We start from the raw sequence: 20,966 nt of genomic DNA, 5'->3' as shown, positions 1-20,966 counted from the left end.
AGAATAACTGTTAGAAGCTCTATGGACTCATCAATTTATTTATTTTATTTATTTACAACATTTATATGCAACCTTCTCACCCCGAAGGGGACTCAGAGTGGCGTACAAGATATATTTACATACAATCTATTATATTATTAGCATAGTACAATATCAGTATCATATATTACTATATTGTACTATACCATTATATTGTAATATTATTAGTAATATTACATGTAATATAAAATATATAATTATAATATTGTATTATTATATTGTATTACATTATAATATTATAAATATTATATGTATATACATTATATTATATTATATTATATTATTATATTATTAGCGTAGCACAGGAGACAAGATGAAACTGTCCCCTGCCCCCTCCCCCCTCCCCTTCACTTCAATTAGTGGCAATTTCAATTTCATGCCATTTCAGAGACTTCCCAGAAACATGGAATTTGGAGATAACTTAGTTGGCAAGCAGCAAATAGAATAACACCAGATATCTGTTGGAATGCACCAGTTTCTTTTCACTGCCTATAAAGATTTGTTCCAAATGTAGGAGCACACATTTAAAAGCTGTTTTGGTACTTCAACTACTTATTCATTCATTTATTTTTTCTTTGCAGCATGATGTATTGATTTATATATTTATTTGTTTGTTTGTTTATTCATTCTCCTGCAGCTAATTAGCAAAATATTATACTTATAATGTCTCTACCCAGGAAACAGCTTTTTGAATGAGATTTATTTAAGCCAAACAGCCATTATAGGAAAAATAACACTTGGAGTCTCCTCTCCATCAAATTATTATTACTATTATTATTATTATTATTATTATTATTATTATTTCCCACATTTTTAACCTGCCCTTCTCAAACCCTGGGGGAGGGGGGGGGGAGGGAGGCTCAGGACGGCTTACACCGGCAACAATTTGATGCCATAAGATAATACAAATATAAACAAATATAACAACAGTATAAAACTGTCTATCTTGATAACATTTAAATCCAGTTGTGAATCCCAACTGAAGTAGATGCACTGAATCAAAGAGAACTGATATTCACTTATATACATTCAATCGAGTCATTGAGGCTATCCTGTTTTTGGTCTAACAGTGGGATGTAGACCAGTTGTTCTCAACCTGGGGTCCCCAGATGTTTTTGGCCTTCAACTCCCAGAAATCCTAACAGCTGGTAAACTGGCTGGGATTTTTGAGAGTTGTAGGCCAAAATACCTGGGGACCCACAGGTTGAGACCCACTGATGTAGAACTTCATCTTCTAGGCTCAGGTTACGGCTGGAGGCAAATTTCATCTGAATCTTATTACTGATTTTTAAATTATTCAATTGCAGGACAACAGGGAAAGAGAACTTTTAGCCAGGCGAGAGAAAAAACAGGCTTGCAGATATCTAGAAGCAGATCACAAGCTTCCGTCAGGTGTATATAAATGGAATTTCCACTTTCCTGATGGGAAAGAATAGGGCCTTCCTTCCTTATTTCTTCCTTTTTTCTTACCCATGAAGGAAAGCAGAAAAAAGCTGGCTCCCATCTGAAATACCAGAAAGGATCAAAAGATGTCAGGGCATATGTCACCATTCTCTAGCACAGGCATGGGCAAACCTTGACCCTCCAGGTGTTTTGGATTTCAACTGCCACAATTCCTAACCGCCTATCAGTTATTAGGAATTGTGGGAGTTGAAGTCCGAAACCCTTGGAGGGCAAAAGTTTGCCCATGCCTGCTCAAGCCTGTAGAAGTCTATCTTGGTGGGGATATAGCTTCTGAATTGGGAGGAGACCAGGATGCTAGCATTACCCCGGCAAATAAGATGGGAGGACATATCTATCTATATAAATAAAAATGTTATGTTCGTTTGTGGGATTAACATAACTCAAAAACCACTGGATGAATTGCTGCCAAATTTGGGCACAAGACACCTACTAACCCAAGGAGTGACCATCACTAAAAAATTGATTTTGTCATTTGGGAGTTGTAGTTGCTGGGATTTTTAGTTTACTTACAATCAAAGAGCATTCTGAACTCCACCAACAATGGAACTGAACCAAACACAGGACTTCCATGACCAACAGAAAATACTAGAAGGGTTTGGTGGGCATTGACCTTGAGTTTGAGAGTTGTAGTTCACCTACATCCAGAGAGCACTGTAGACTCAAACAATGATGGATCTGGACTAAACTTGGCACGAATATTCCATATGCCCAAATATGAACACAGATGGAGTCTGAGGAAAATAGACCTTGACATTTGGGAGTTGTAGTTGCTGGGATTTATAGTTCACCTACAATCAAAGAGCATGCTGAACCTCACCAATGACAGAATTGTGGCAAACTTTCCACACAGAACCCCCATACTTAACACCATCCAATCCAACTCCCTTCACCAGGGCAAGAAAACATCATCAAAGCCCTCCTGACAAAGAGCCATCCAGCCATAGATATAGACAGATATATATGATTCACACACAGAGAGAGATATAGTATCATAGATTTGAAAGGGACCCCTAAAGAAGGACAATGATATGTTGCATGTTCCAGAGTAGGCAAACCAGACACTCTCCACATCAACACTGACAAAGAAACAGCAAGAAATACTGTTTACCCACAAGCATAAAGAAATTACATATATTAGAAACCAACATTTTCTCATTACTTTATTTTCCACTTCACCAAACTGGGCCACAGCAACACGTGGCAGGGGACAGCTAGCATATATGTGTGTGTGTGTGTGTGTGTGGCCAGGAAATCAGACTGTGGCCAGGAAATCAGAAGACGCTTACTTCTTGGGAGGAGAGCAATGTCCAATCTCGATAAAATATTAAAGAGTAGAGACATCAGACTGGCAACAAAGATCCGCATAGTCAAAGCCATGGTATTCCTTGTAGTCACCTACGGATGTGAGAGCTGGACCTTAGGGAAGGCTGAGCGAAGGAAGATAGATGCTTTTGAACTATGGTGTTGGAGGAAAGTTCTGAGAGTGCCTTGGACTGCAAGAAGGTCCAACCAGTCCATCCTCCAGGAAATAAAGCCCAACTGCTCATTGGAGGGAAGGATACTAGAGACACAGTTGAAGTACTTTGGCCACATCATGAGGAAACAGCAAAGCCTAGAGAAGACAATTATGCTGGGGAAAGCGGAAGGCAAAAGGAAGAGGGGCCGATCAAGGGCAAGATGGATGGATGGCATCCTTGAAGTGACTGGACTGACCTTGAAGGAGCTGGGGATGGTGACGGCCGACAGGGAGCTCTGGCGTGGGCTGGTCCATGAGGTCACGAAAAGTCGGAGATGACTGAACGAATGAACAACAACAACAACAACAACAACACACACACACACATATATATATTCTTAGAGAAAACCTTTTAATCAAATCCATGAATAATCAAATCTGCTAAAGTCAAACATGTAAATGTGGAGCTGCTTTTTGCAAGAGCTCCACATTCCTTGTACAGCTAAGAACTGAGTCGGAGGGAATGTAAATATATCGAAGAGATTAACTCGAAAACCGAGGATTGTGCACAGTCCATGTCTGAGGCATCTGATCCAGCTCATCAGACATCCTGGCTGTTGATTACACGAGAAGAATATTTGTGGGCGTGCGACGAGTGAACCACAAGGACCTTTGCCAGGAATTCTTGCCAGTTTTGTTTATAATATGATGGGGAAACTTAAAAATTGGCTAGTTCAGGGCAATACGTCACCGTTTCCCTCCACTCCCACAGCTGCCTCGGCGTTTGGTCTTCTGTATTCCTAGACAGCAGCTATGACTACAGAGCTGTTTTGCCTACCCTGACAAGAGTTTCCAAAAATGGCAATAATCTCTCCTCTGAGCCTCCAGGCTCTGTTTACTGGAGAAATGTTACAATTAGAAGAAGCCGTCTTCTTTGTCTTGCCAAAAGCCACCCCACAACCCTGCCCGGGTGCAAAACTTGCCAAAAAAGGAACTTCCTAACATGTTGTATTAATTTAGTAAATGATATTTTTCCCTCCCTAGGGTCCCCAGACCTCCCTTTTGCCGCATTTCAGAAGAAAGAGCCTCTTTTTTTTTTTGCTTGTCTCTCTTTTTCTGCCCAGAGTCACTCTGCTCATATGTATTATGCTGAATTTAGTATGGCCAAAATGAGACATGTCCCTTCGTTTTCTTTTTTAAAACAGAAGCCAAGGATAACAAAAGATTTTAAACTAATTGGATTGTCTGAATTTTGTCTGAAATTTGGAGACGGATATGAAAACAAAGTTACTATAAATTCTAGCAGGTAGTAATTTTTGGATTTGCCATAAGAAACTGTTATATTCCTCCTCTTTCTGTATTGTTTTCAAGCATGCACTAGAACTATATGGGGAGATAAAATATCTACCCTAAAAGTTTGACAAAAACACAACATACACATTTGAAACTTTTCATAAATAACTAGCTTTCCCCTGCCACACGTTGCTGTGGCCCAGTCTGGTGATCTGGAAAATTAAGTAATGAGAAAGTGTTGGTTTGTAATATATGTATTTTTTTATGCTTGTGGGTAAACAGTATTTCTTGTTGTTTGTCAGTGTTGATGTGGGGAGTGTCTGGTTTGCCTACTCTGGAATATGCAACATATCATAGTCCTTCTTTAGGGGTTCCTTTCAAATCTATGATACTGTGTGTGTGTGAATTATATCTATCTGTCTGTCTATCTATCTATCTATCTATCATCTATCATCTATCTATCTACCTACCTACCTATCTATCTACCTATCTACCTATCTACCTATCTATATCTATGGCTGGATGGCTCTTTGTCGGGAGGGCTCTGATTACATTTTCTTGCCCTGGTGAAGAGAGTCAGACTGGATGGCCTTAAGTATTTTCTGTTGGTCATGGGGGTCGTATGGGAAATTTGCCTCAATTCTGTCATTTGTGGGATTCAGAATGCTCTTTGATTGTAGGTGAACTATAAATCCCAAATAACTACAAATCCCAAATGTCAAGGTCTATTTCCCCCAAACTTCATCTGTGTTCATATTTGTGCATATGGAATATTTGTGCCAAGTTTGGTCCAGATCCATCATTGTTTGAGCCCACAGTGCTGCCTGGATGTAGGTGAACTACAACTCCCAAACTCAAGGTCAATGCCCACCAAACACTGCTAGTATTTTCTGTTGGTCAAGGGAGTTCTATGTGCCAAGTTTGGTTCAATTCCATCATTGATGGAGTTCAGAATGCTCTTTGATTGTAGGTGAACTATAAATCCCAGCAACTACAATTCCCAAATAACAAAATCATAATTTTTGAGTGATGGTCACTCCTTGTGTTGTGTGACGTTTTGTTGCCAAATTTGGTGTGATTTCGTTCATTGGTTCTTTTGTTTTTAAGGTACTCATTATGCACAGAGCATTTATATATAGATAGATAGATGTTTGTTTCTACTTCCACATGTTGAAATCTAATAAATGCAGGACATTGGAATAAAAAAGTATACAAAATTAAGTAAGCTGTTGCTTCAAATAAGAATTCAGTATAAAAGTATTAAAGATAGTAACAACCTGAAGTATATAGTTACTTTCAAACATCTATATGACAAGCCAAAGTTCCCTGTTGTCACCTGGAAATATGAAGATTTTAAAGCAGGGATTTGCAGGGATTTGCTCGGCCCCTCTTCCTTTTTCCTTCCATTTTCCCAAGCATCATCCCGAGGGGAGGAGCAGGAAATAGTTGTAGTAGTTGCCCCCATCAGTAGAACAAGTCCAGAAGAAGAAAGCAGTGCTTTTTCACTTAGGCCTCTTCTACACTGCAAATTATCAAAACAGATAATCCACATTATCTGCTTTAAACTGAATTATATGAGTCTACACTGCCATAAAGTTCCATTCATGGCCATGTAGATGGGGTCAGAGCCAGTCTGAAGAGAGCCAGCCAGAAAAAGACAGCTTCAGGAAGGCATTCTTGAAGGGACCATTAATTCTCCTCTTATCAGCCCAGTTTCTGGGAAAGGAAATGTAACAGTACAACAGTGACTGTTCCAAGGAAGAGCAAAAAGGAGGCCCTGTATTTGGAACACATTTGGTTTTACTCATGCTTTCCTGCCTCAGCCCAGTTTTTTTGTTTTGTTTGGTTTGGTTTTTTTGTTTTGTTTTTTTGTAAATAAGGCTGTGTGTTCAGAATTTTTCTGCCAAGGCTACCTTCATCTCAATTTGGTATCAGTCTGGAGGAAGATGATGAGAACTGCATAGAGTAGCCTTGACCGGCACTGACAACTTCATCACATGGGGCTTTATGCCTGTCCTAGGATGCAGCCAGGATGGAACCCATTACATGACATAGTGCTACTTCTAGCAGGCTCCGTCCTGGATCAGTACACGCTGTGTCTTGACAGTATGCTAAGAGGCAACCCTAATAATGTGTGTGACTGCCCGTGTCCACATTGAATAAGCCGGAGATTGTGTAGGATCAAGCCGAGGAGAGACGGGAAACTGCATGGGATAGTGAGGGGGCGATTTGGGGCATTGCCCAATGGTTTCCAATGCTGCCCCACGGATTCACCCTGCTGCCCAATGGATTCCCCTGCTGTCCCCAAGCTTTATTTATTTATTTATTTCACGCATTTCTACCCCGCCCTTCTCAACCCCCGAGGGGGGACTCAGGGCGGCTTACAAAAGACACAATTCGATGCCAGCACAAACAATAAGATAAAAACATATCAACAGCAATTATAAAACAATTAAAACAATTAATTATACATCACAATCAATAAAACCAGTCAAATGCTCAACGTTTGCCAGCTCAGAATCCGTAAATTTATTCCACATTGTCAAATCCTATCAATTCTAGTCGTCATTGTCCTTTGTCTATCTGCCAGATTACCCAAAGGCCTGGTCCCATATCCATGTTTTTAGTTTCCTTCTAAAAGAGAGGAGGGATGTCGATGACCTAATTTCCCCGAGAAGTGAATTCCACAGGCGAGGGGCCACCACCGAGAAGGCCCTGCTCCTCCTCCCCATCAGTCCCACTTGTGATAGAGGTGGGACCGAGAGCAGGGCCTCCCCAGAAGATCTTAAACTCCGAGGCAGGATGTAGAAGGAGATGCGTTCGGACAGATACGCTGGGCCGGAACCGTATAGGGTTTTGTAGGTCAAAACCAGCACTTTAAATTGTGCTCGATACTGGATCGGCAGCCAGTGGAGCTGACATAACAGAGGGGTGGTATGCTTCCTGTATGACGCTCCGGTGAGTAATCTGGCTGCCGTCCGCTGGACTAATTGAAGTTTCTGAACAGTCTTCAAAGGCAACCCCACGTAGAGTGTGTTGCAGTAATCTATTCGGGATGTAACAAGAGTGTGGACCACTGTGGCCAGATCTGACTTCTCAAGGTACAGGCGCAACTGGTGCACAAGTTTTAATTGTGCAAAAGCTCTCCCGGCCACCACTGAGACCTGGGGTTCCAGGCTCAGCGATGAGTCCAGGATCACTCCCAAGCTGCGAACCTGTGTCTTCAGGGGGAGTGTAGCCCCATCTAACACAGGCTGTAACCCTATGCCCTGTTCGGCCTTACGACCGACCAGTAGGACCTCTGTCTTGTCTGGATTTCAGTTCCATGTGATGAGGTCCTTAGTTCTATCCTTCACACTCCACCGTAGTAGAATTTCAGCTTGATACATTTTTGTCTTTGAGAATAGTGCTTCCAGACATCATCCCCAAACAAAAAAAAGAGCTTTGATATTGAAGTGGTAGTGTCCGTGCAAAATTGATTATCTACCCAATTGCTATGTTGGGGTGAAAAGGCCAGATCCAGCCAATTGGCCAGGCAGTGTTTTGCCCTTTTCTCCCATTTGTAGTGAGCTCACCTTTCCAAGCCATCAGACAGCTCTATATCTGCCTTTATGCAGTGTACCTCCTCTAATTTATTGAATCATAGAGTTGGAAGGGGGGCTATTGAGTCAGACCCCAAGCTCAGTGTAGCATTTCCTGCTAAAATATCCTCAGTCTCCTTTTAAACATGTCCAAAGAGTAAGGTTCCTCCACCTCTCTAAGAAATAGGGTCTATTGATGAAAATCTTTTATTTGCAAACTATTAGACCTGGTCCAACCCAGGGGTGCTTTGAATGTGATTTTCCTACTTCTTGACAGGGGGTTGGACTGGATGGACCATGAGGTCTATTCCAACTCTATGATTCTATGAAAATAGGCCTGTCCCCTGCCCTCTGTGATAGCCCGAAAAAACCCACAAGAACTGAATTATTATTATTATTATAAATTACCAATAAAAACCATTAACATATCATATAAAACCATATAAAACCATTAGTACTCAGCATCTCATTACTAAAACATTTTCCAATCATATCGTCCAGTCATTCCACGGTCTAAATTTGCCAGTTACATTGCATTTGCAGTGGAGTTGGTGCAGCAGAGGAGTTCTGTGCTCCCTGAGCACCGCTCCTGTTAGTTATCTGGCTGGTGCCTGTTGGACCATTTGGAGCTTCCGAACAGTCTTCAAAGGCAACCCCATGTAGAGAGCGTTGCAGTAGTCTTTATGGGATGTAACCAGAGCGTGGACTACCGTGGTCAAGTTAGACTTCCCAAGGTACAGGCGCAGCTGGAGCACAAGTTTACCTTTCCATCTTGATTTGCAATCAAGATACCATGTCAAGGTGTTTGTTGTTGCATGGAAGCAAACAGATTTCTTTTGGGGAGAAAATTGAAGTAAAAATAAGTAGTTTTACCTTTTCATTGTGATCTGTTACCACTTTGCCATCTTTCTTGAACATTCTCTTCTTGGTCATTCTCATGCCTCAAATACGACAAAAAAGAAGAGATGGCTGGATGTAAACATATTTTGTAAAATGAGTTTCCTTGTTAGAGGCTTTGTTAAGACACATGCCTGTATATTGCTCAGAAAAGTCAGAGATTTTGTCTAATTCTGAGGATTTATCTCGAGTTGTCAACTTGTCATTGTTTCTGTAGCTCAGTCGATGTCCCATCTTTCTAGGTAATTGTCAGTAGAGGAGGATTAGAATTAGTAGTTGGGAAGGATATACCTCTTAGTCTTTTGTCTAAAATCACGTGTAATATGCATGTGGAGAGCAATGTAATTGTATCCATGCTTTATAATGAGACTAAATGTTTTTTAAATGCAGTCTTTTTCTATAGGAGCACACCATGTATTGTCTAAACTGCATTTCCATTCCCTGAAAAGATGGTTTTAAATGCTCCCCATCAAAAGGGAAAGGCAGTCTGAACATGATCACGGGCACTTTGTCTTTGGGGTCTTTTCTTGCTTCTCCTTTGAGCTCAGAGAAAAGATACTCTATTGTTGCAAATGCACAAAAATCTTTGCAAAGATTGGGGGAAATAAAAAGATCAAAACTAGAAGATTCTACCCCCAACCAAATATACTGAAGTATCATGTTGATCCTTTGTCAACTTTTAAATTTCCTTCTCCTTGTGCTTTTTCTCTTAGTGTTCCACTTGCTGCATGTTCATCCTTATCCCCTTTTTGGTTGTCTTTTTGCCCCCTGCAGTGTTCCCGCTACTAATAGTCTGGAGGAAGAGATAAGACGTTGGGGGCTGGTGGGTTTTTTTTTCTCTTCCCAGGCAGCTATTATAATTGGTGACAAAGTAATGCTGCTTATAGAATTATTGATTCGAAGGAAAATGGGATTTCTTGAATTTTTCGGAGTTTTTCAGGGTCATTATATGGAGCCCTCGGTAGTAGAGTGGGCTAAAGCATTGAACTGCTGAACTTGTTGACTGAACGGTTGCTGGTTCGAATCAGGGGGGTGGCATGAGCTCCTGCTGTCAGCCCCAGCTTCTGCCAACTTAGCAGTTCGAAAACATGCAAATTTGAGTAGATCAATAGGTCTGGCAGGAAGGTAACAGCGCTCCATGCAGTCATGCTGGCCACATGACCTTGGAGGTGTCTATGGACAACGCTGGCTCTTTGGCTTAGAAATGGAGATGAGCTCCAACCCCCAGAGTCAGGCACGACTGGACTTAATGTCAGAGGAAAACCTTTACCTATACGTGCAAAATTATTATGATCTGTGGAGTTTGGGCTGCAATAACTGCTACACTTACTAGATTTGTTTTAATTTAAGGTAGATTTTTGTTTTATCTGAACAAATTTCAGCCCAATTTGCTTTCAGTTTTAAAAAGACTGGTGTGCAAACTATAAGGCTTGCATAGACAACAGCATTTTAAAGCCCCCAAACTTGTAATCAAATTAATAAGAATTTAGTATTTTCCTCAAATATGACACATACATTGCATTTAACAGCTTCTAGTGGCTCCAAGTTGGTTTATAGACTGACTTGGAGCCTCTAGAAGCTGCTAAATTGTTTCTTTCTGGACACAATTCAAAAATACAGGGTTAGTCAAAATGCATAGGCCAATAAGCCATTCAATTGAATGGCTTATTGGCCTATGCATTTTGACTAACCCTGTATAGTTCTGGTTGTATGGAACCATCTGGGAACAGGGCAGAGCCTGAAAAGGTAGAGAGTGTATGACTTGCCCAAGGCCACCCAGTGGGTTTTCATAGCCAAATGGGGATTCAAACTACGCCACACTGGATCCCTATAACTTTTATTAGCTGAAAGATGGCAGGATAGAATGGATGACATAAGCATAAGAAGTATGAAAAACAAAAAGAAAGCAAGTTTCTTTGTTTGCACATTCAGTCCTTTACATACTAATTACGAGATTTGAATGGTAATTCAAAGTTTGTTGCTGCTTTAGTTCTTTTAATTGTTTCATCCTTTAAAAGTTATTTGGCCATGTATGATGCCTTTCTGCCCCCTTGCTTTGATACACTGGTCTAGCTTTCATTTAAGGAAAGGCCTCTCCCTGTGCTGTAATTCTTTGAGTTTTGTTGTTCACTAAGAACAGAGCCTGTTTTATGGTAGACCAATCCACCTTTCATACTAAATAGTTGCAGTACTGGGAGTTCCACTGTATCCTCTTCTACACTGCCCTATATCCCAGGATCTGATCCCAGATTATCTACTTTGAATTGGATTATAGGTGGCTACACTGCCAGATGTAGTGAATTGGATTATAGGTGGCTACACTGCCAGATGTAGTGAATTCGCTTTAGAATCATAGAATCAAAGAGTTGGAAGAGACCTCATGGGCCATCCAGTCCAACCCCCTGCCAAGAAGCAGGAATATTGCATTCAAATCACCCCTGACAGATGGCCATCCAGCCTCTGGTTAAAAGCTCCCAAAGAAGGAACCTCCACCACACTCCGGGGCAGAGAGTTCCACTGCTGAACGGTTCTCACACTCAGGAAGTTCTTCCTCATGTTCAGATGGAATCTCCTCTCTTGTAGTTTGAAGCCATTGTTCCGCGTCCTAGTCTCCAAGGAAGCAGAAAACAAGCTTGCTCCCTCCTCCCTGTGGCTTCCTCTCACATATTTATACATGGCTATCATATCTCCTCTCAGCCTTCTCTTCTTCAGGCTAAACATGCCCAGCTCCTTAAGCCGCTCCTCATAGGGCTCGTTCTCCAGACCCTTAATCATTTTAGTCGCCCTCCTCTGGACACATTCCAGCTTGTCAATATCTCTCTTGAATTATGGTGCCCAGAATTGGACACAATATTCCAGGTGTGGTCTACCCAAAGCGGAATAGAGGGGTAGCATTACTTCCCTAGATCTAGACACTATGCTCCTATTGATGCAGGCCAAAATCCCATTGGCTTTTTTTGCCGCCACATCACATTGTTGGCTCATGTTTAACTTGTTGTCCACGAGGACTCCAAGATCTTTTTCACACGTACTGCTCTCGAGCCAGGCGTCCCCCATTTTGTATCTTTGCATTTCGTTTTTCCTGCCAAAGTGGAGTATCTTGCATTTGTCACTGTTGAACTTCATTTTGTTAGTTTTGGCCCATCTCTCTAATCTGTCAAGATTGTTTTGAATCCTGCTCCTGTCCTCTGGAGTATTGGCTATCTCTCCCAATTTGGTGTCGTCTGCAAACTTGATGATCCTGCCTTCTAGCCCTTCATCTAAGTCATTAATAAAGATGTTGAACAGGACGGGGCCCAGGACGGAGCCCTATGGCACTCCACTTGTCACTTCTTTCCAGGATGAAGAGGAAGCATTAGTGAGCACCCTCTGGGTTCGTCCATTTAACCAATTACAGATCCACCTCACCGTAGTTTTGCCTAGCCCACATTGGACCGGGCCACGCATTGCTGTGGCCCGGTCTGTGTATATGTGTTTTATGTGTGTATATATATGTATATGTGTGTATATATGTATATTTGTGTATATGTTTATATATGTGGTTATGTGCATACGTTGTAATTTTTTTTTTGGCTTTTTAAGTCCCTTCTGCTGTGTTTTCCAGCGTTTTTATGAGTGATGGTCACTCGTTGGCCTGATAGGTGTATTATGTCCAAATTTGGTGTCAATTTGTCCAGTGGTTTTTGAGTTATGTTAATCCCACAAACAAACGTTACATTTTTATTTATATAGATTAGGAGCAAGATTTATGCAAAGCTATAGTCTCCAAGTAGGTTCATCCCTGTAACACTTCTTGCCTTAGAAAGTATTTATTAGTATCATATCAGATCAATGACAAAGTTAAATGGCTCACAGACTCCATCTGTGAGAACTGTTTGTCTTATTGCTGATCTTCACTTTTCTTTCTCCATCCAACAGAACCTGCCACAAGGATTCTCTCGCTGTGACCTGAAAGACAATCTTCTTCAAAATGGTTGTACAAGTGACTTTATTGAGTATCCAGTCAGCAGCACTCGCATCCTAGAGAATAGGCCCCTCAGCAATAAAGGGTCAGGGAGTGAAATCACCCAAATGACTCCACAGAAGATTGAGCTCAACTTGCGGCCAGGTAATAATAAATAATAATAAACTTTATTTATACCCCGCTACCACCTCCCCAAGGGGACTCGGGGTGGCTAACATGAGGTCAAGCCCAAGAATATAATAAAGCAAAGTAAAATACAAACAACAGTCAAATGCAAACAATAACAAAATAATACAATAGGGTAAACACAGGATATAAAATAAAACAGTAAAGAATTAAACATAGTGGGCAGGACCAAATGCAAGGGATAAAATTATAAAACCCTGGGTGAGATAGGTAAAGAGTAATGAATCTGGTAAGAGATTCAGATGGGACAAAAGATGGGGTTGATTTTCGCTAAGGGATGAGATAAAGTGCCTCAAAAGGACAATTCTTTGTACTGGGATGATCATGGTATGGGGATTTGTTGTTCATTCCTCAAAAGCACACCGGAAGAGTCAAGCTTTTAGGCTTTTCCTAAAGGCTGCCAGAGTGGGTGCTTGCCTAATCTCTCTGGGTAGCGAGTTCCAGAGCCGAGGGGCCACCACAGAGAGGGCTCTCTCCATTGTCCCCACAAGCCATGATCACGAAGGTATTTATTTATTTATTTATTTACATCATTTATATCCCGTCCATATCAGCCCGCAGGTGACTCAGGGCGGTCTACATATCGGCACAATTCGATGCCATCAATACATACATTCAAAAAGCAAAAACAATTAAGTGCATTTAGACAAAAAACAATAACAATTTAAAAAGAGCTGTATCCTCTCATTCCAATCTTCATCTATTTCATCGTCTTGGCCATTCCTGGGTCATTCTCCATCTCAAGCTTGACTATCTATTCCAGGGTTTTGAATGCTTGCCCAAAGAGCCAGGTTTTTATTCTCTTCTGAAAAGTCAGGAGGGAGGGGGCTGATTTAATATTCCTAGGCAGGGAGTTCCACAGCCGAGGGGCCACCACAGAGAAGGCCCTGTCCCTCATCCCCGCCAAGCGTGCTTGCGAAGCAGACGGGATCGAGAGCAGGGCCTCCTCAGATGATCTGAACTTCCTGGAGGGTTCGTAGGAAGAGATGCGTTCTGATAGGTAGGCTGGGCCGGAACCGTTTAGGGCTTTATAGGCTAAAGCCAGCACTTTGAATTGAGCCCGGTAGCAAACTGGCAGCCAGTGGAGCTGATGCAGCAGGGGCGTTGTGTGCTCCCTGAGCCCTGTTCCTGTTAGCAACCTGGCTGCCGCACTCTGGGCCGTCTTCAAAGGCAACCCCACGTAGAGCGCGTTGCAGTAATCTATGCGGGATGTAACCAGTAGGTAGGTAAAGCAGGACACACAGCTTTTAACATTTATGGGTTATTGTAGCAGAAGTGGGTTGCAACCAGTTATACATTCTGAGTCATTGTTACCAGTATCATTCCTGGTATTGACTGTGCATGGTCAGAAATTCCCACAATGGGAAACTGGCTGGTACATTGTTGTTGTATGTGTGCTGCTCAGTGCTTGGCCAGCAGACATGGTTAATCAAACATTTGGAGAGATAGAAGGTGGCCAAAAATCTCTTGGGGAAAACCTTATCTCTTCACACTTTTCCCATATGTTAACATTTCAGATGACTCCCAAACCTTCACGGTGCAAGTGCGGCAGGTGGAAGATTACCCTGTAGACATCTACTATCTGATGGACTTGTCCAATTCAATGAAGGATGATCTTCGTAACATCCAGAACCTAGGTACCAACCTAGCCTTGAAAATGCGTACAGTGACCAGTAACCTGAGGATTGGCTTTGGAGCCTTCGTGGACAAGCCTCTGTCCCCTTACATGTACATTTCACCTCCGGAAGCCATCAGAAATCCATGCTATGAGTAAGTTCTCTGCTGATACACAGTTGGGTTGCTATGATCTCTTTGTAAAAACATGTCATCTAGAACAATGCTTCTTAAACTGTGGGTCCCAACCCCAATTGGGGTTCCTTAACTCAGTGTTAGGGTCCTGTAAAATTTGGCAACAGTGAAAGGTTTCTGGATGCCATCCATTTATACAATTCTGTTAGCAACAAATGCAGGAGATGCAATGGACCCTGCAGAAAATGCTTTAGCTGTACTCCACAAAAAGGAATGTCAGCCTGTTTTGGGAGCCTTTAAAATGCTAATTTGTTTTCTGTAATGTTTGATTTTAATGCTTATTTTAGGCACTGTGAACATTTCTAAACTAAATTTAAGAAGCAAATCAGTTAAGGACTTGTGCTTATTAAAAAAAACTCCTCTCATGCATGTTTTTTTCTCATCCTATCCTTGCCTCCTCTTAGATTGTAAGTCTCCATTTTATTTCTCATAATGGAATTCATGTATCTGAATTTCGGGGGGGGGGGGGGGTTGTTGTTGCACTGATAAAATTTGTGTTTTTGTTTGCATTTCCCTCATTAGTGAAATGCATGTATATATTATTCCCTACCTACATTTTTAAAATGTTTCTATAGTTTCAGTCCATTTTTTCCTCCCAAACATGCTACAGGCCTTCTAAATCTGGGGATGTTGCAAGTAAGGTGCACTTCATCTTGAAATACATGTTGAGAGGTGCAAAATAGACACTTCAATTTACTGTTTTGAATCCAGTGATTTTTTTTTCAATTGCATGTTCAAAATACTTCAGCATCAATATTACATACCTATCCGAACGCATCTCGGCCTATCAGCCCACCAGGACCCTAAGATCTTCGGGAGAGGCCCTTCTCTCCATCCCGCCTGCTTCACAGGTGCGGCTCGCGGGTACGAGAGATAGGGCCTTTTCTGTGGTGGCCCCGCGGCTTTGGAATGCCCTCCCTACTGAAATAAGATCAGCCACCTCGCTAATGGCATTTCGGAAAAAACTGAAAACTTGGATGTTCCAGCAAGTTTTCGGCTAACCCGACGTGATGATGTTTTGATCATGGATTAGCAATCTCGGACAACGAATTGGATTGTGACTTTAATTATGAGATGTTCTGGTCTGTATTGGTGGCCCAATACTATGTATGTATATGTATGTATTTTATATTTTAATTTTATATTTTAAATTGGAATATTGTAGTTTTAAATATGCTGTAAACCGCAATGAGTCGCTGTATAGGCTGAGATATTAGCGGTATACAAGTGTACCAAATAAATAAATAAAATAAATAAATAAAAAGTGAGCAGGTTACCCAATGAAGCAGAATTCTTAAGTCGAGATCCAGTATATTTAGAGTTTTGGGAAGGAAGAAGGGGAGATAAGTGAATTACAAGTTGAGTACTGACATCTTATCTCCCCTTCTTCCTTCCCAAAACTCTATGAATGAAGCAGGAGAATTGCACATCAAAAACTTATCTGTCAAATTTCCTGAACTGATCCCACAATCTGTACAAATTTCAGCACTGCATGTTTTTGACAGCTGTCTATTCACTGGATTTATTTTTATTTTTATTTTTTGTGGTGGTGGTTTTGTGCTAAAATGGTAAACATTTCCAAGTCGCTCTGCAGGAAGCCATACAAACAATATGCAGCCAAGCATCCATCACATTTTTGAACAGATTGTGTGCCTGTGTAACACAGTTTAATATAAGTAAGTAATTGGAGTTAATTGTTGCATAAATCAATGGAAAATATATAATTTCTCAAGAAAAATGATACAAGTGCAAAAAAAAACCTGATTTATAAAAGTTGTATAGTGGATGATCAAGACTTTTCCCTAGTGCTTTCCTTTTATGTTTAATTTCTTTTCCTATGAGCATGTTATATTTACATAGGACTAAGGTCTTCAAAATCTATGTGTGTCTTTTATAAAGATTGTTTACAGTGTCAAAGTAAGAGGAAAGTGTAACATTGGTTTAATGTAAAGTGTTCTGTGGCCTTTTCCAGCCAGAGAATGGGGTGAAAACACTTTAAATCAGGGTTGGGTAACTAGACATGATGGACCATTTTCCCTTCCTGTGGCAGGCCACAGCATCACATTTCAGTACGCCAAAGTGACTTGATGTCATTTCTGGTTACTATTTTGGCCATTTTTCTTTCTTTCCCCCTCCTTTCCCCCTACCTTCTTTCTTTTTTTCTGTTTGAGAAAGATGGAATAGCTCAAGGGAAAGAACTGGTGTCTTTTAAGTGGTTTTGGGAGATTAAGGGTCATTCAGGGGCCAAAAATCAAACCCAAAATCAGACTTTAAAAAAATGAGGGTGGGTAAAAAGCCCACAGGCCACACTTTGCCCAGCCCTGCTTTAAATAAAATGGAATAGAGCAGTAGTGTTTAGCCATGAAGTGTGCGGTACAATTGTGAATTGATTGCTAGAACCACACAAATGATTAATTATATTCAGTCTCAATTGACCTTGCCCTCAATAAAGTAATTCCACAACCAACTGTAGCGGGATGTTGACCTCACATTTCCTGTATGATCCTTCATAGCTTGAAATTGCTTCAGGAAGGAAAATAAAAACCATAAGAAGTGATAATACAGAAAAAATACAGGAGAAAATAGTATCATTCACTGGCGAAATATTGAGTGATGTCATTCATCCAGTGGTTTTTTAATTCTTCCCCATGCACTATTTCTGTCTCACAAAACTGAAAAGGGCAGACATTTAGACAGCTCTAGTAGTACTTTAGCTTTGGCTATTTTTCACTTGGGTTGACATATTCCTTCTGTATAATATCACCCTTCATTTATTCTCACTTCTTTGCTGCCATTCAATTTTTGACTACAATCCTTGGCATAAGAATAAATTCGAGTGGTATATTCATACAAGAAGATTAAATCCGCTCGATCTTAGTGTCTGGGCAGATATATGAATCCTCTTTTACTCAAAGCTGTAGTACTAAACCTTACATTTTCTAAGCTCAGTCTTGCATTGTCATAAGAGAGACAAATACACCCCTCCACCTTTCCCTGAGTTATATATACTGGATTACAGCCAGAAGTGGAGTAGGGAGTTCTTCGTTTGTGTCTCAGCAAAAGGCCAAGCAATGAAGTGTGCTATTTGGAGAAGAGAATGGTTCTTCATATCAGTAACTATGCCATTTTCAGACAAGCCCTCAAGTCAACTGTTCCTTTCTCTTGTCCTAAGTCTATCCTATTGCTTTCTAGCTTGAAACCACCAGATAACTACTGCCTGCCAATGTTTGGCTATAAACATGTGTTGGCACTTACAGATGAAGTTCAGCGTTTCAATGAGGAGGTGAAAAAGCAGAGTGTGTCAAGGAACCGTGATGCACCTGAAGGAGGTTTTGATGCCATCATCCAAGCTACTGTCTGTGATGTAAGAGCCACCCACCTTTCCAGGCCTTCATGGGTCAATAAATAGATTAAGAAGAACATCTTAGTGATGTAAACATGTTATATATCTGGTTGCATATGGAGAGATGTATCAATTGGATTTCTCAGAAGCACCCAAAATGTCTTGGGACAGCCTTGTGTTGAAAAATTATCTACCATCCTGAGTGGAGTTTAAGACTTTTTTTTATTACCCTTTTTCTTTTTTATAAAAATAATAATTTAATTACATATTTTCTAACCGCTGTGCTCCCCACTCCGCCTTCCAAGCCATAGCTTACATATCATCTGTCCAAAATTTCAATACTTCTTGTTGAGGTAACTTTCCTTCTTTATTTTTAATCCTTTTTTCAATAAATTTCTCCATACATCATCAAAATCACTTTGTTTCCATATACCTCTTTTGACTTTTAATATACATGTCAGCTTATCATTTACTGCCAATTTCCATACTTCCTTATACCACTCCTCTATTTCTATATTTATTTCTCTTTTTTCAATTGTTTATTATTATATAATGATATTTTTGTCATGTCAGGAGCGACTTAAGAAACTGCAAGTCGCTTCTGGTGTGAGAGAATTGGCCATCTGCAAGGACATTGCCCAGGGGATGCCCAGATGATTTGACGTTTTTATCATCCTTTGTGGGAGGCTTCTCTCATGTCCCCGCATGAGGAGCTGGAGCTGATAGAGGAAGCTCATCCGCCTCTCCCCGGATTTCAACCTACGACCTGTCGGTCTTCAGTCCTGCCGGCACAGGGCTTTAACCCACTGCACCACCGGGGGCTCCCATATAATGATAATAAGGCTATACTAGGACTTCTTTCTATTTTAATGCTCATTATATAGTTGTTGTAGGTTTTTCCGGGCTATATGGCCATGTTCTGGAGGCAATTTTTCTCCTGACGTTTCACCTGCGTCTATGGCAAGCATCCTCACTACCTCTGAGGATGCTTTCCATAGATGCAGGCGAAACGTCAGGAGAAAAATTGCCTCCAGAACATGGCCATATAGCCCGGAAAAATCTACAACAACCCAGTGATTCCGGCCATGAAAGCCTTCGACAATACATTATATCTTCTATTTCTCTAAATACTTTCCCCCAAAATTTATTTACAAATTTACATTGCCACCACATATGTATATATGTTCCTGATTCTTGACATCCTCTCCAGCAATTTTTTGAATAGTTTTTATTTATATTTGCTATTCTTACTGGTGTTAGGTACCATTTCCATATTAACTTGTAATAATTTTCTTTAACCCGTATTGATAAGTTTTTAAAATGTCTTTGTCTCCATAATTGTTGCCATTCTGTTTCATTTATTTTTATCCCTAAATCTTCTTCCCAGATCTCCTTGAGGATGTTATTTTTTGTTTTTCCTTCCTTTATTTCAATTATTATCTTATATACTTTACTAGTTATTCCTTTCAAATTTTCATGCTCCTCTACAACCCTTCCATTTTGTATTATTTGTTCAAATTGGTTAAGCTTACTTCCGTTTTTTATTATCTTTCCCCCAATTTTTAAACCATTTTCTAATTGTATACAATGGAACCATGTCAATTTTAACTCTCTAAATTCTTCCATAATCATTTCCTTCTTCATTCCAACCTTTATCCAATCCCCTATTTTGTCTAATTTTTCCCCCCTTAACTTTTTATCCATTACTTTTTTCGGAGTTTAAGTCTTAAAAATATATCCATTTTATACTAACTGATGTCAAATCTATGCCTTTGGTTATTTCTTTATGGGTTGTACTTTTCTGTGTGGATCATGGACACTATGCTTTTGTTCTTGTTTTGTTTCAGGAGAAAATTGGCTGGAGACCAGGTGCCTCCCACTTACTGGTCTTCACTACAGATGCCAAAACACACATTGCTTTAGATGGGAGACTAGCCGGGATTGTTACACCCAATGATGGGCATTGCCACATGGACAGCAACAATGTATATGAAGCTTCAACCAGATTGGTAAGAACCTTGTTTTGCAGATACAGAGCTAGAACTACAACCACTACAAGGATCATTCTACTATATTTGATGATACATTTGGACAATTATAAAAGATGTAGAATTACATATTCTCCCATCCCCAGTTTATTGAGACTGATGGACCTCCTGAATACCTAAAGTAGTATACTAACACTAGGAACAGCAGAATAAATATGTATTATCCCAATAAAAGTGAAGCAGGAGGAAAGGTTTACCTCAAATGATGGAAAACAGTTTTTCCCTTCCTGTGACAATAAGCCCAAAGGCAACACTTTTCCCAGTTATGTGAAAGGGGACACATGCAAGGATCCTGTTGAAATAGAGGCCAAGCCTACTTCTTGCCTCTATAGATCACTATTATGGAGAATGTTCCTAATTGCATAATGTTTCTACTTCATTTGTGTAATGCCAACTATGAAAGCATGGCAGCATGCTGGGATAAATGGAGCAGACTCTTGAGACCTGGCTTGATTTATTTATTTGATCTTATACCCCTTCACTTCAGAAATGCATACACAGATAATATTTATAAGAAAATAAATACCTAGTTCTGGTATCATAGTCACATTTCTTTTCTTTTGCTTGGTTGTTGTTTTTGAGGAAAAGAGAATAAAGCCTACATATGTCACTTTCTTCTCATCCCTATAATCCCCAGTTGTTGTTTTCCCCCCAATGAGACATAAGTGACATTAGAATTTATCTATCTTGCCCTTTCCCAAGGATTACCCATCTCTTGGTCTGCTGACAGATAAACTCTCCCAGAAAAACATTAACTTGATTTTTGCTGTGACTCATGGCATCGTGGGACTTTACCGGGTAAGTGGGCTTACTGAGCTTCTGTTTGCTCTGAGGTTATTGGACTGTGATACTGTGGGACATCAACATGAAAGGATTGGGATGAAAT

At 40.5% G+C, this 20,966-nt stretch overlaps 1 protein-coding gene across 1 annotated transcript in view; it reads left to right on the top strand.

Annotated features, from left to right (window-relative positions):
* Positions 1 to 20,966, top strand: part of ITGB3 (integrin subunit beta 3) — an 80,980-nt gene that overhangs the window by 32,501 nt on the left and 27,513 nt on the right. Inside the window, exons 3-7 of the mRNA XM_067470080.1 lie at positions 12,649 to 12,838; positions 14,398 to 14,650; positions 17,882 to 18,053; positions 19,880 to 20,041; positions 20,783 to 20,878. Of these exons, the coding sequence (XP_067326181.1) occupies positions 12,649 to 12,838; positions 14,398 to 14,650; positions 17,882 to 18,053; positions 19,880 to 20,041; positions 20,783 to 20,878 (873 nt within the window). The remainder of the gene's footprint in view (positions 1 to 12,648; positions 12,839 to 14,397; positions 14,651 to 17,881; positions 18,054 to 19,879; positions 20,042 to 20,782; positions 20,879 to 20,966) is intronic.

The sequence above is a fragment of the Anolis sagrei genome, chromosome 6 (genome assembly GCF_037176765.1).
Source record: "Anolis sagrei isolate rAnoSag1 chromosome 6, rAnoSag1.mat, whole genome shotgun sequence".
NCBI lineage: Eukaryota > Metazoa > Chordata > Lepidosauria > Squamata > Dactyloidae > Anolis > Anolis sagrei.
This window is presented reverse-complemented; position numbering and strand designations above follow the sequence as displayed.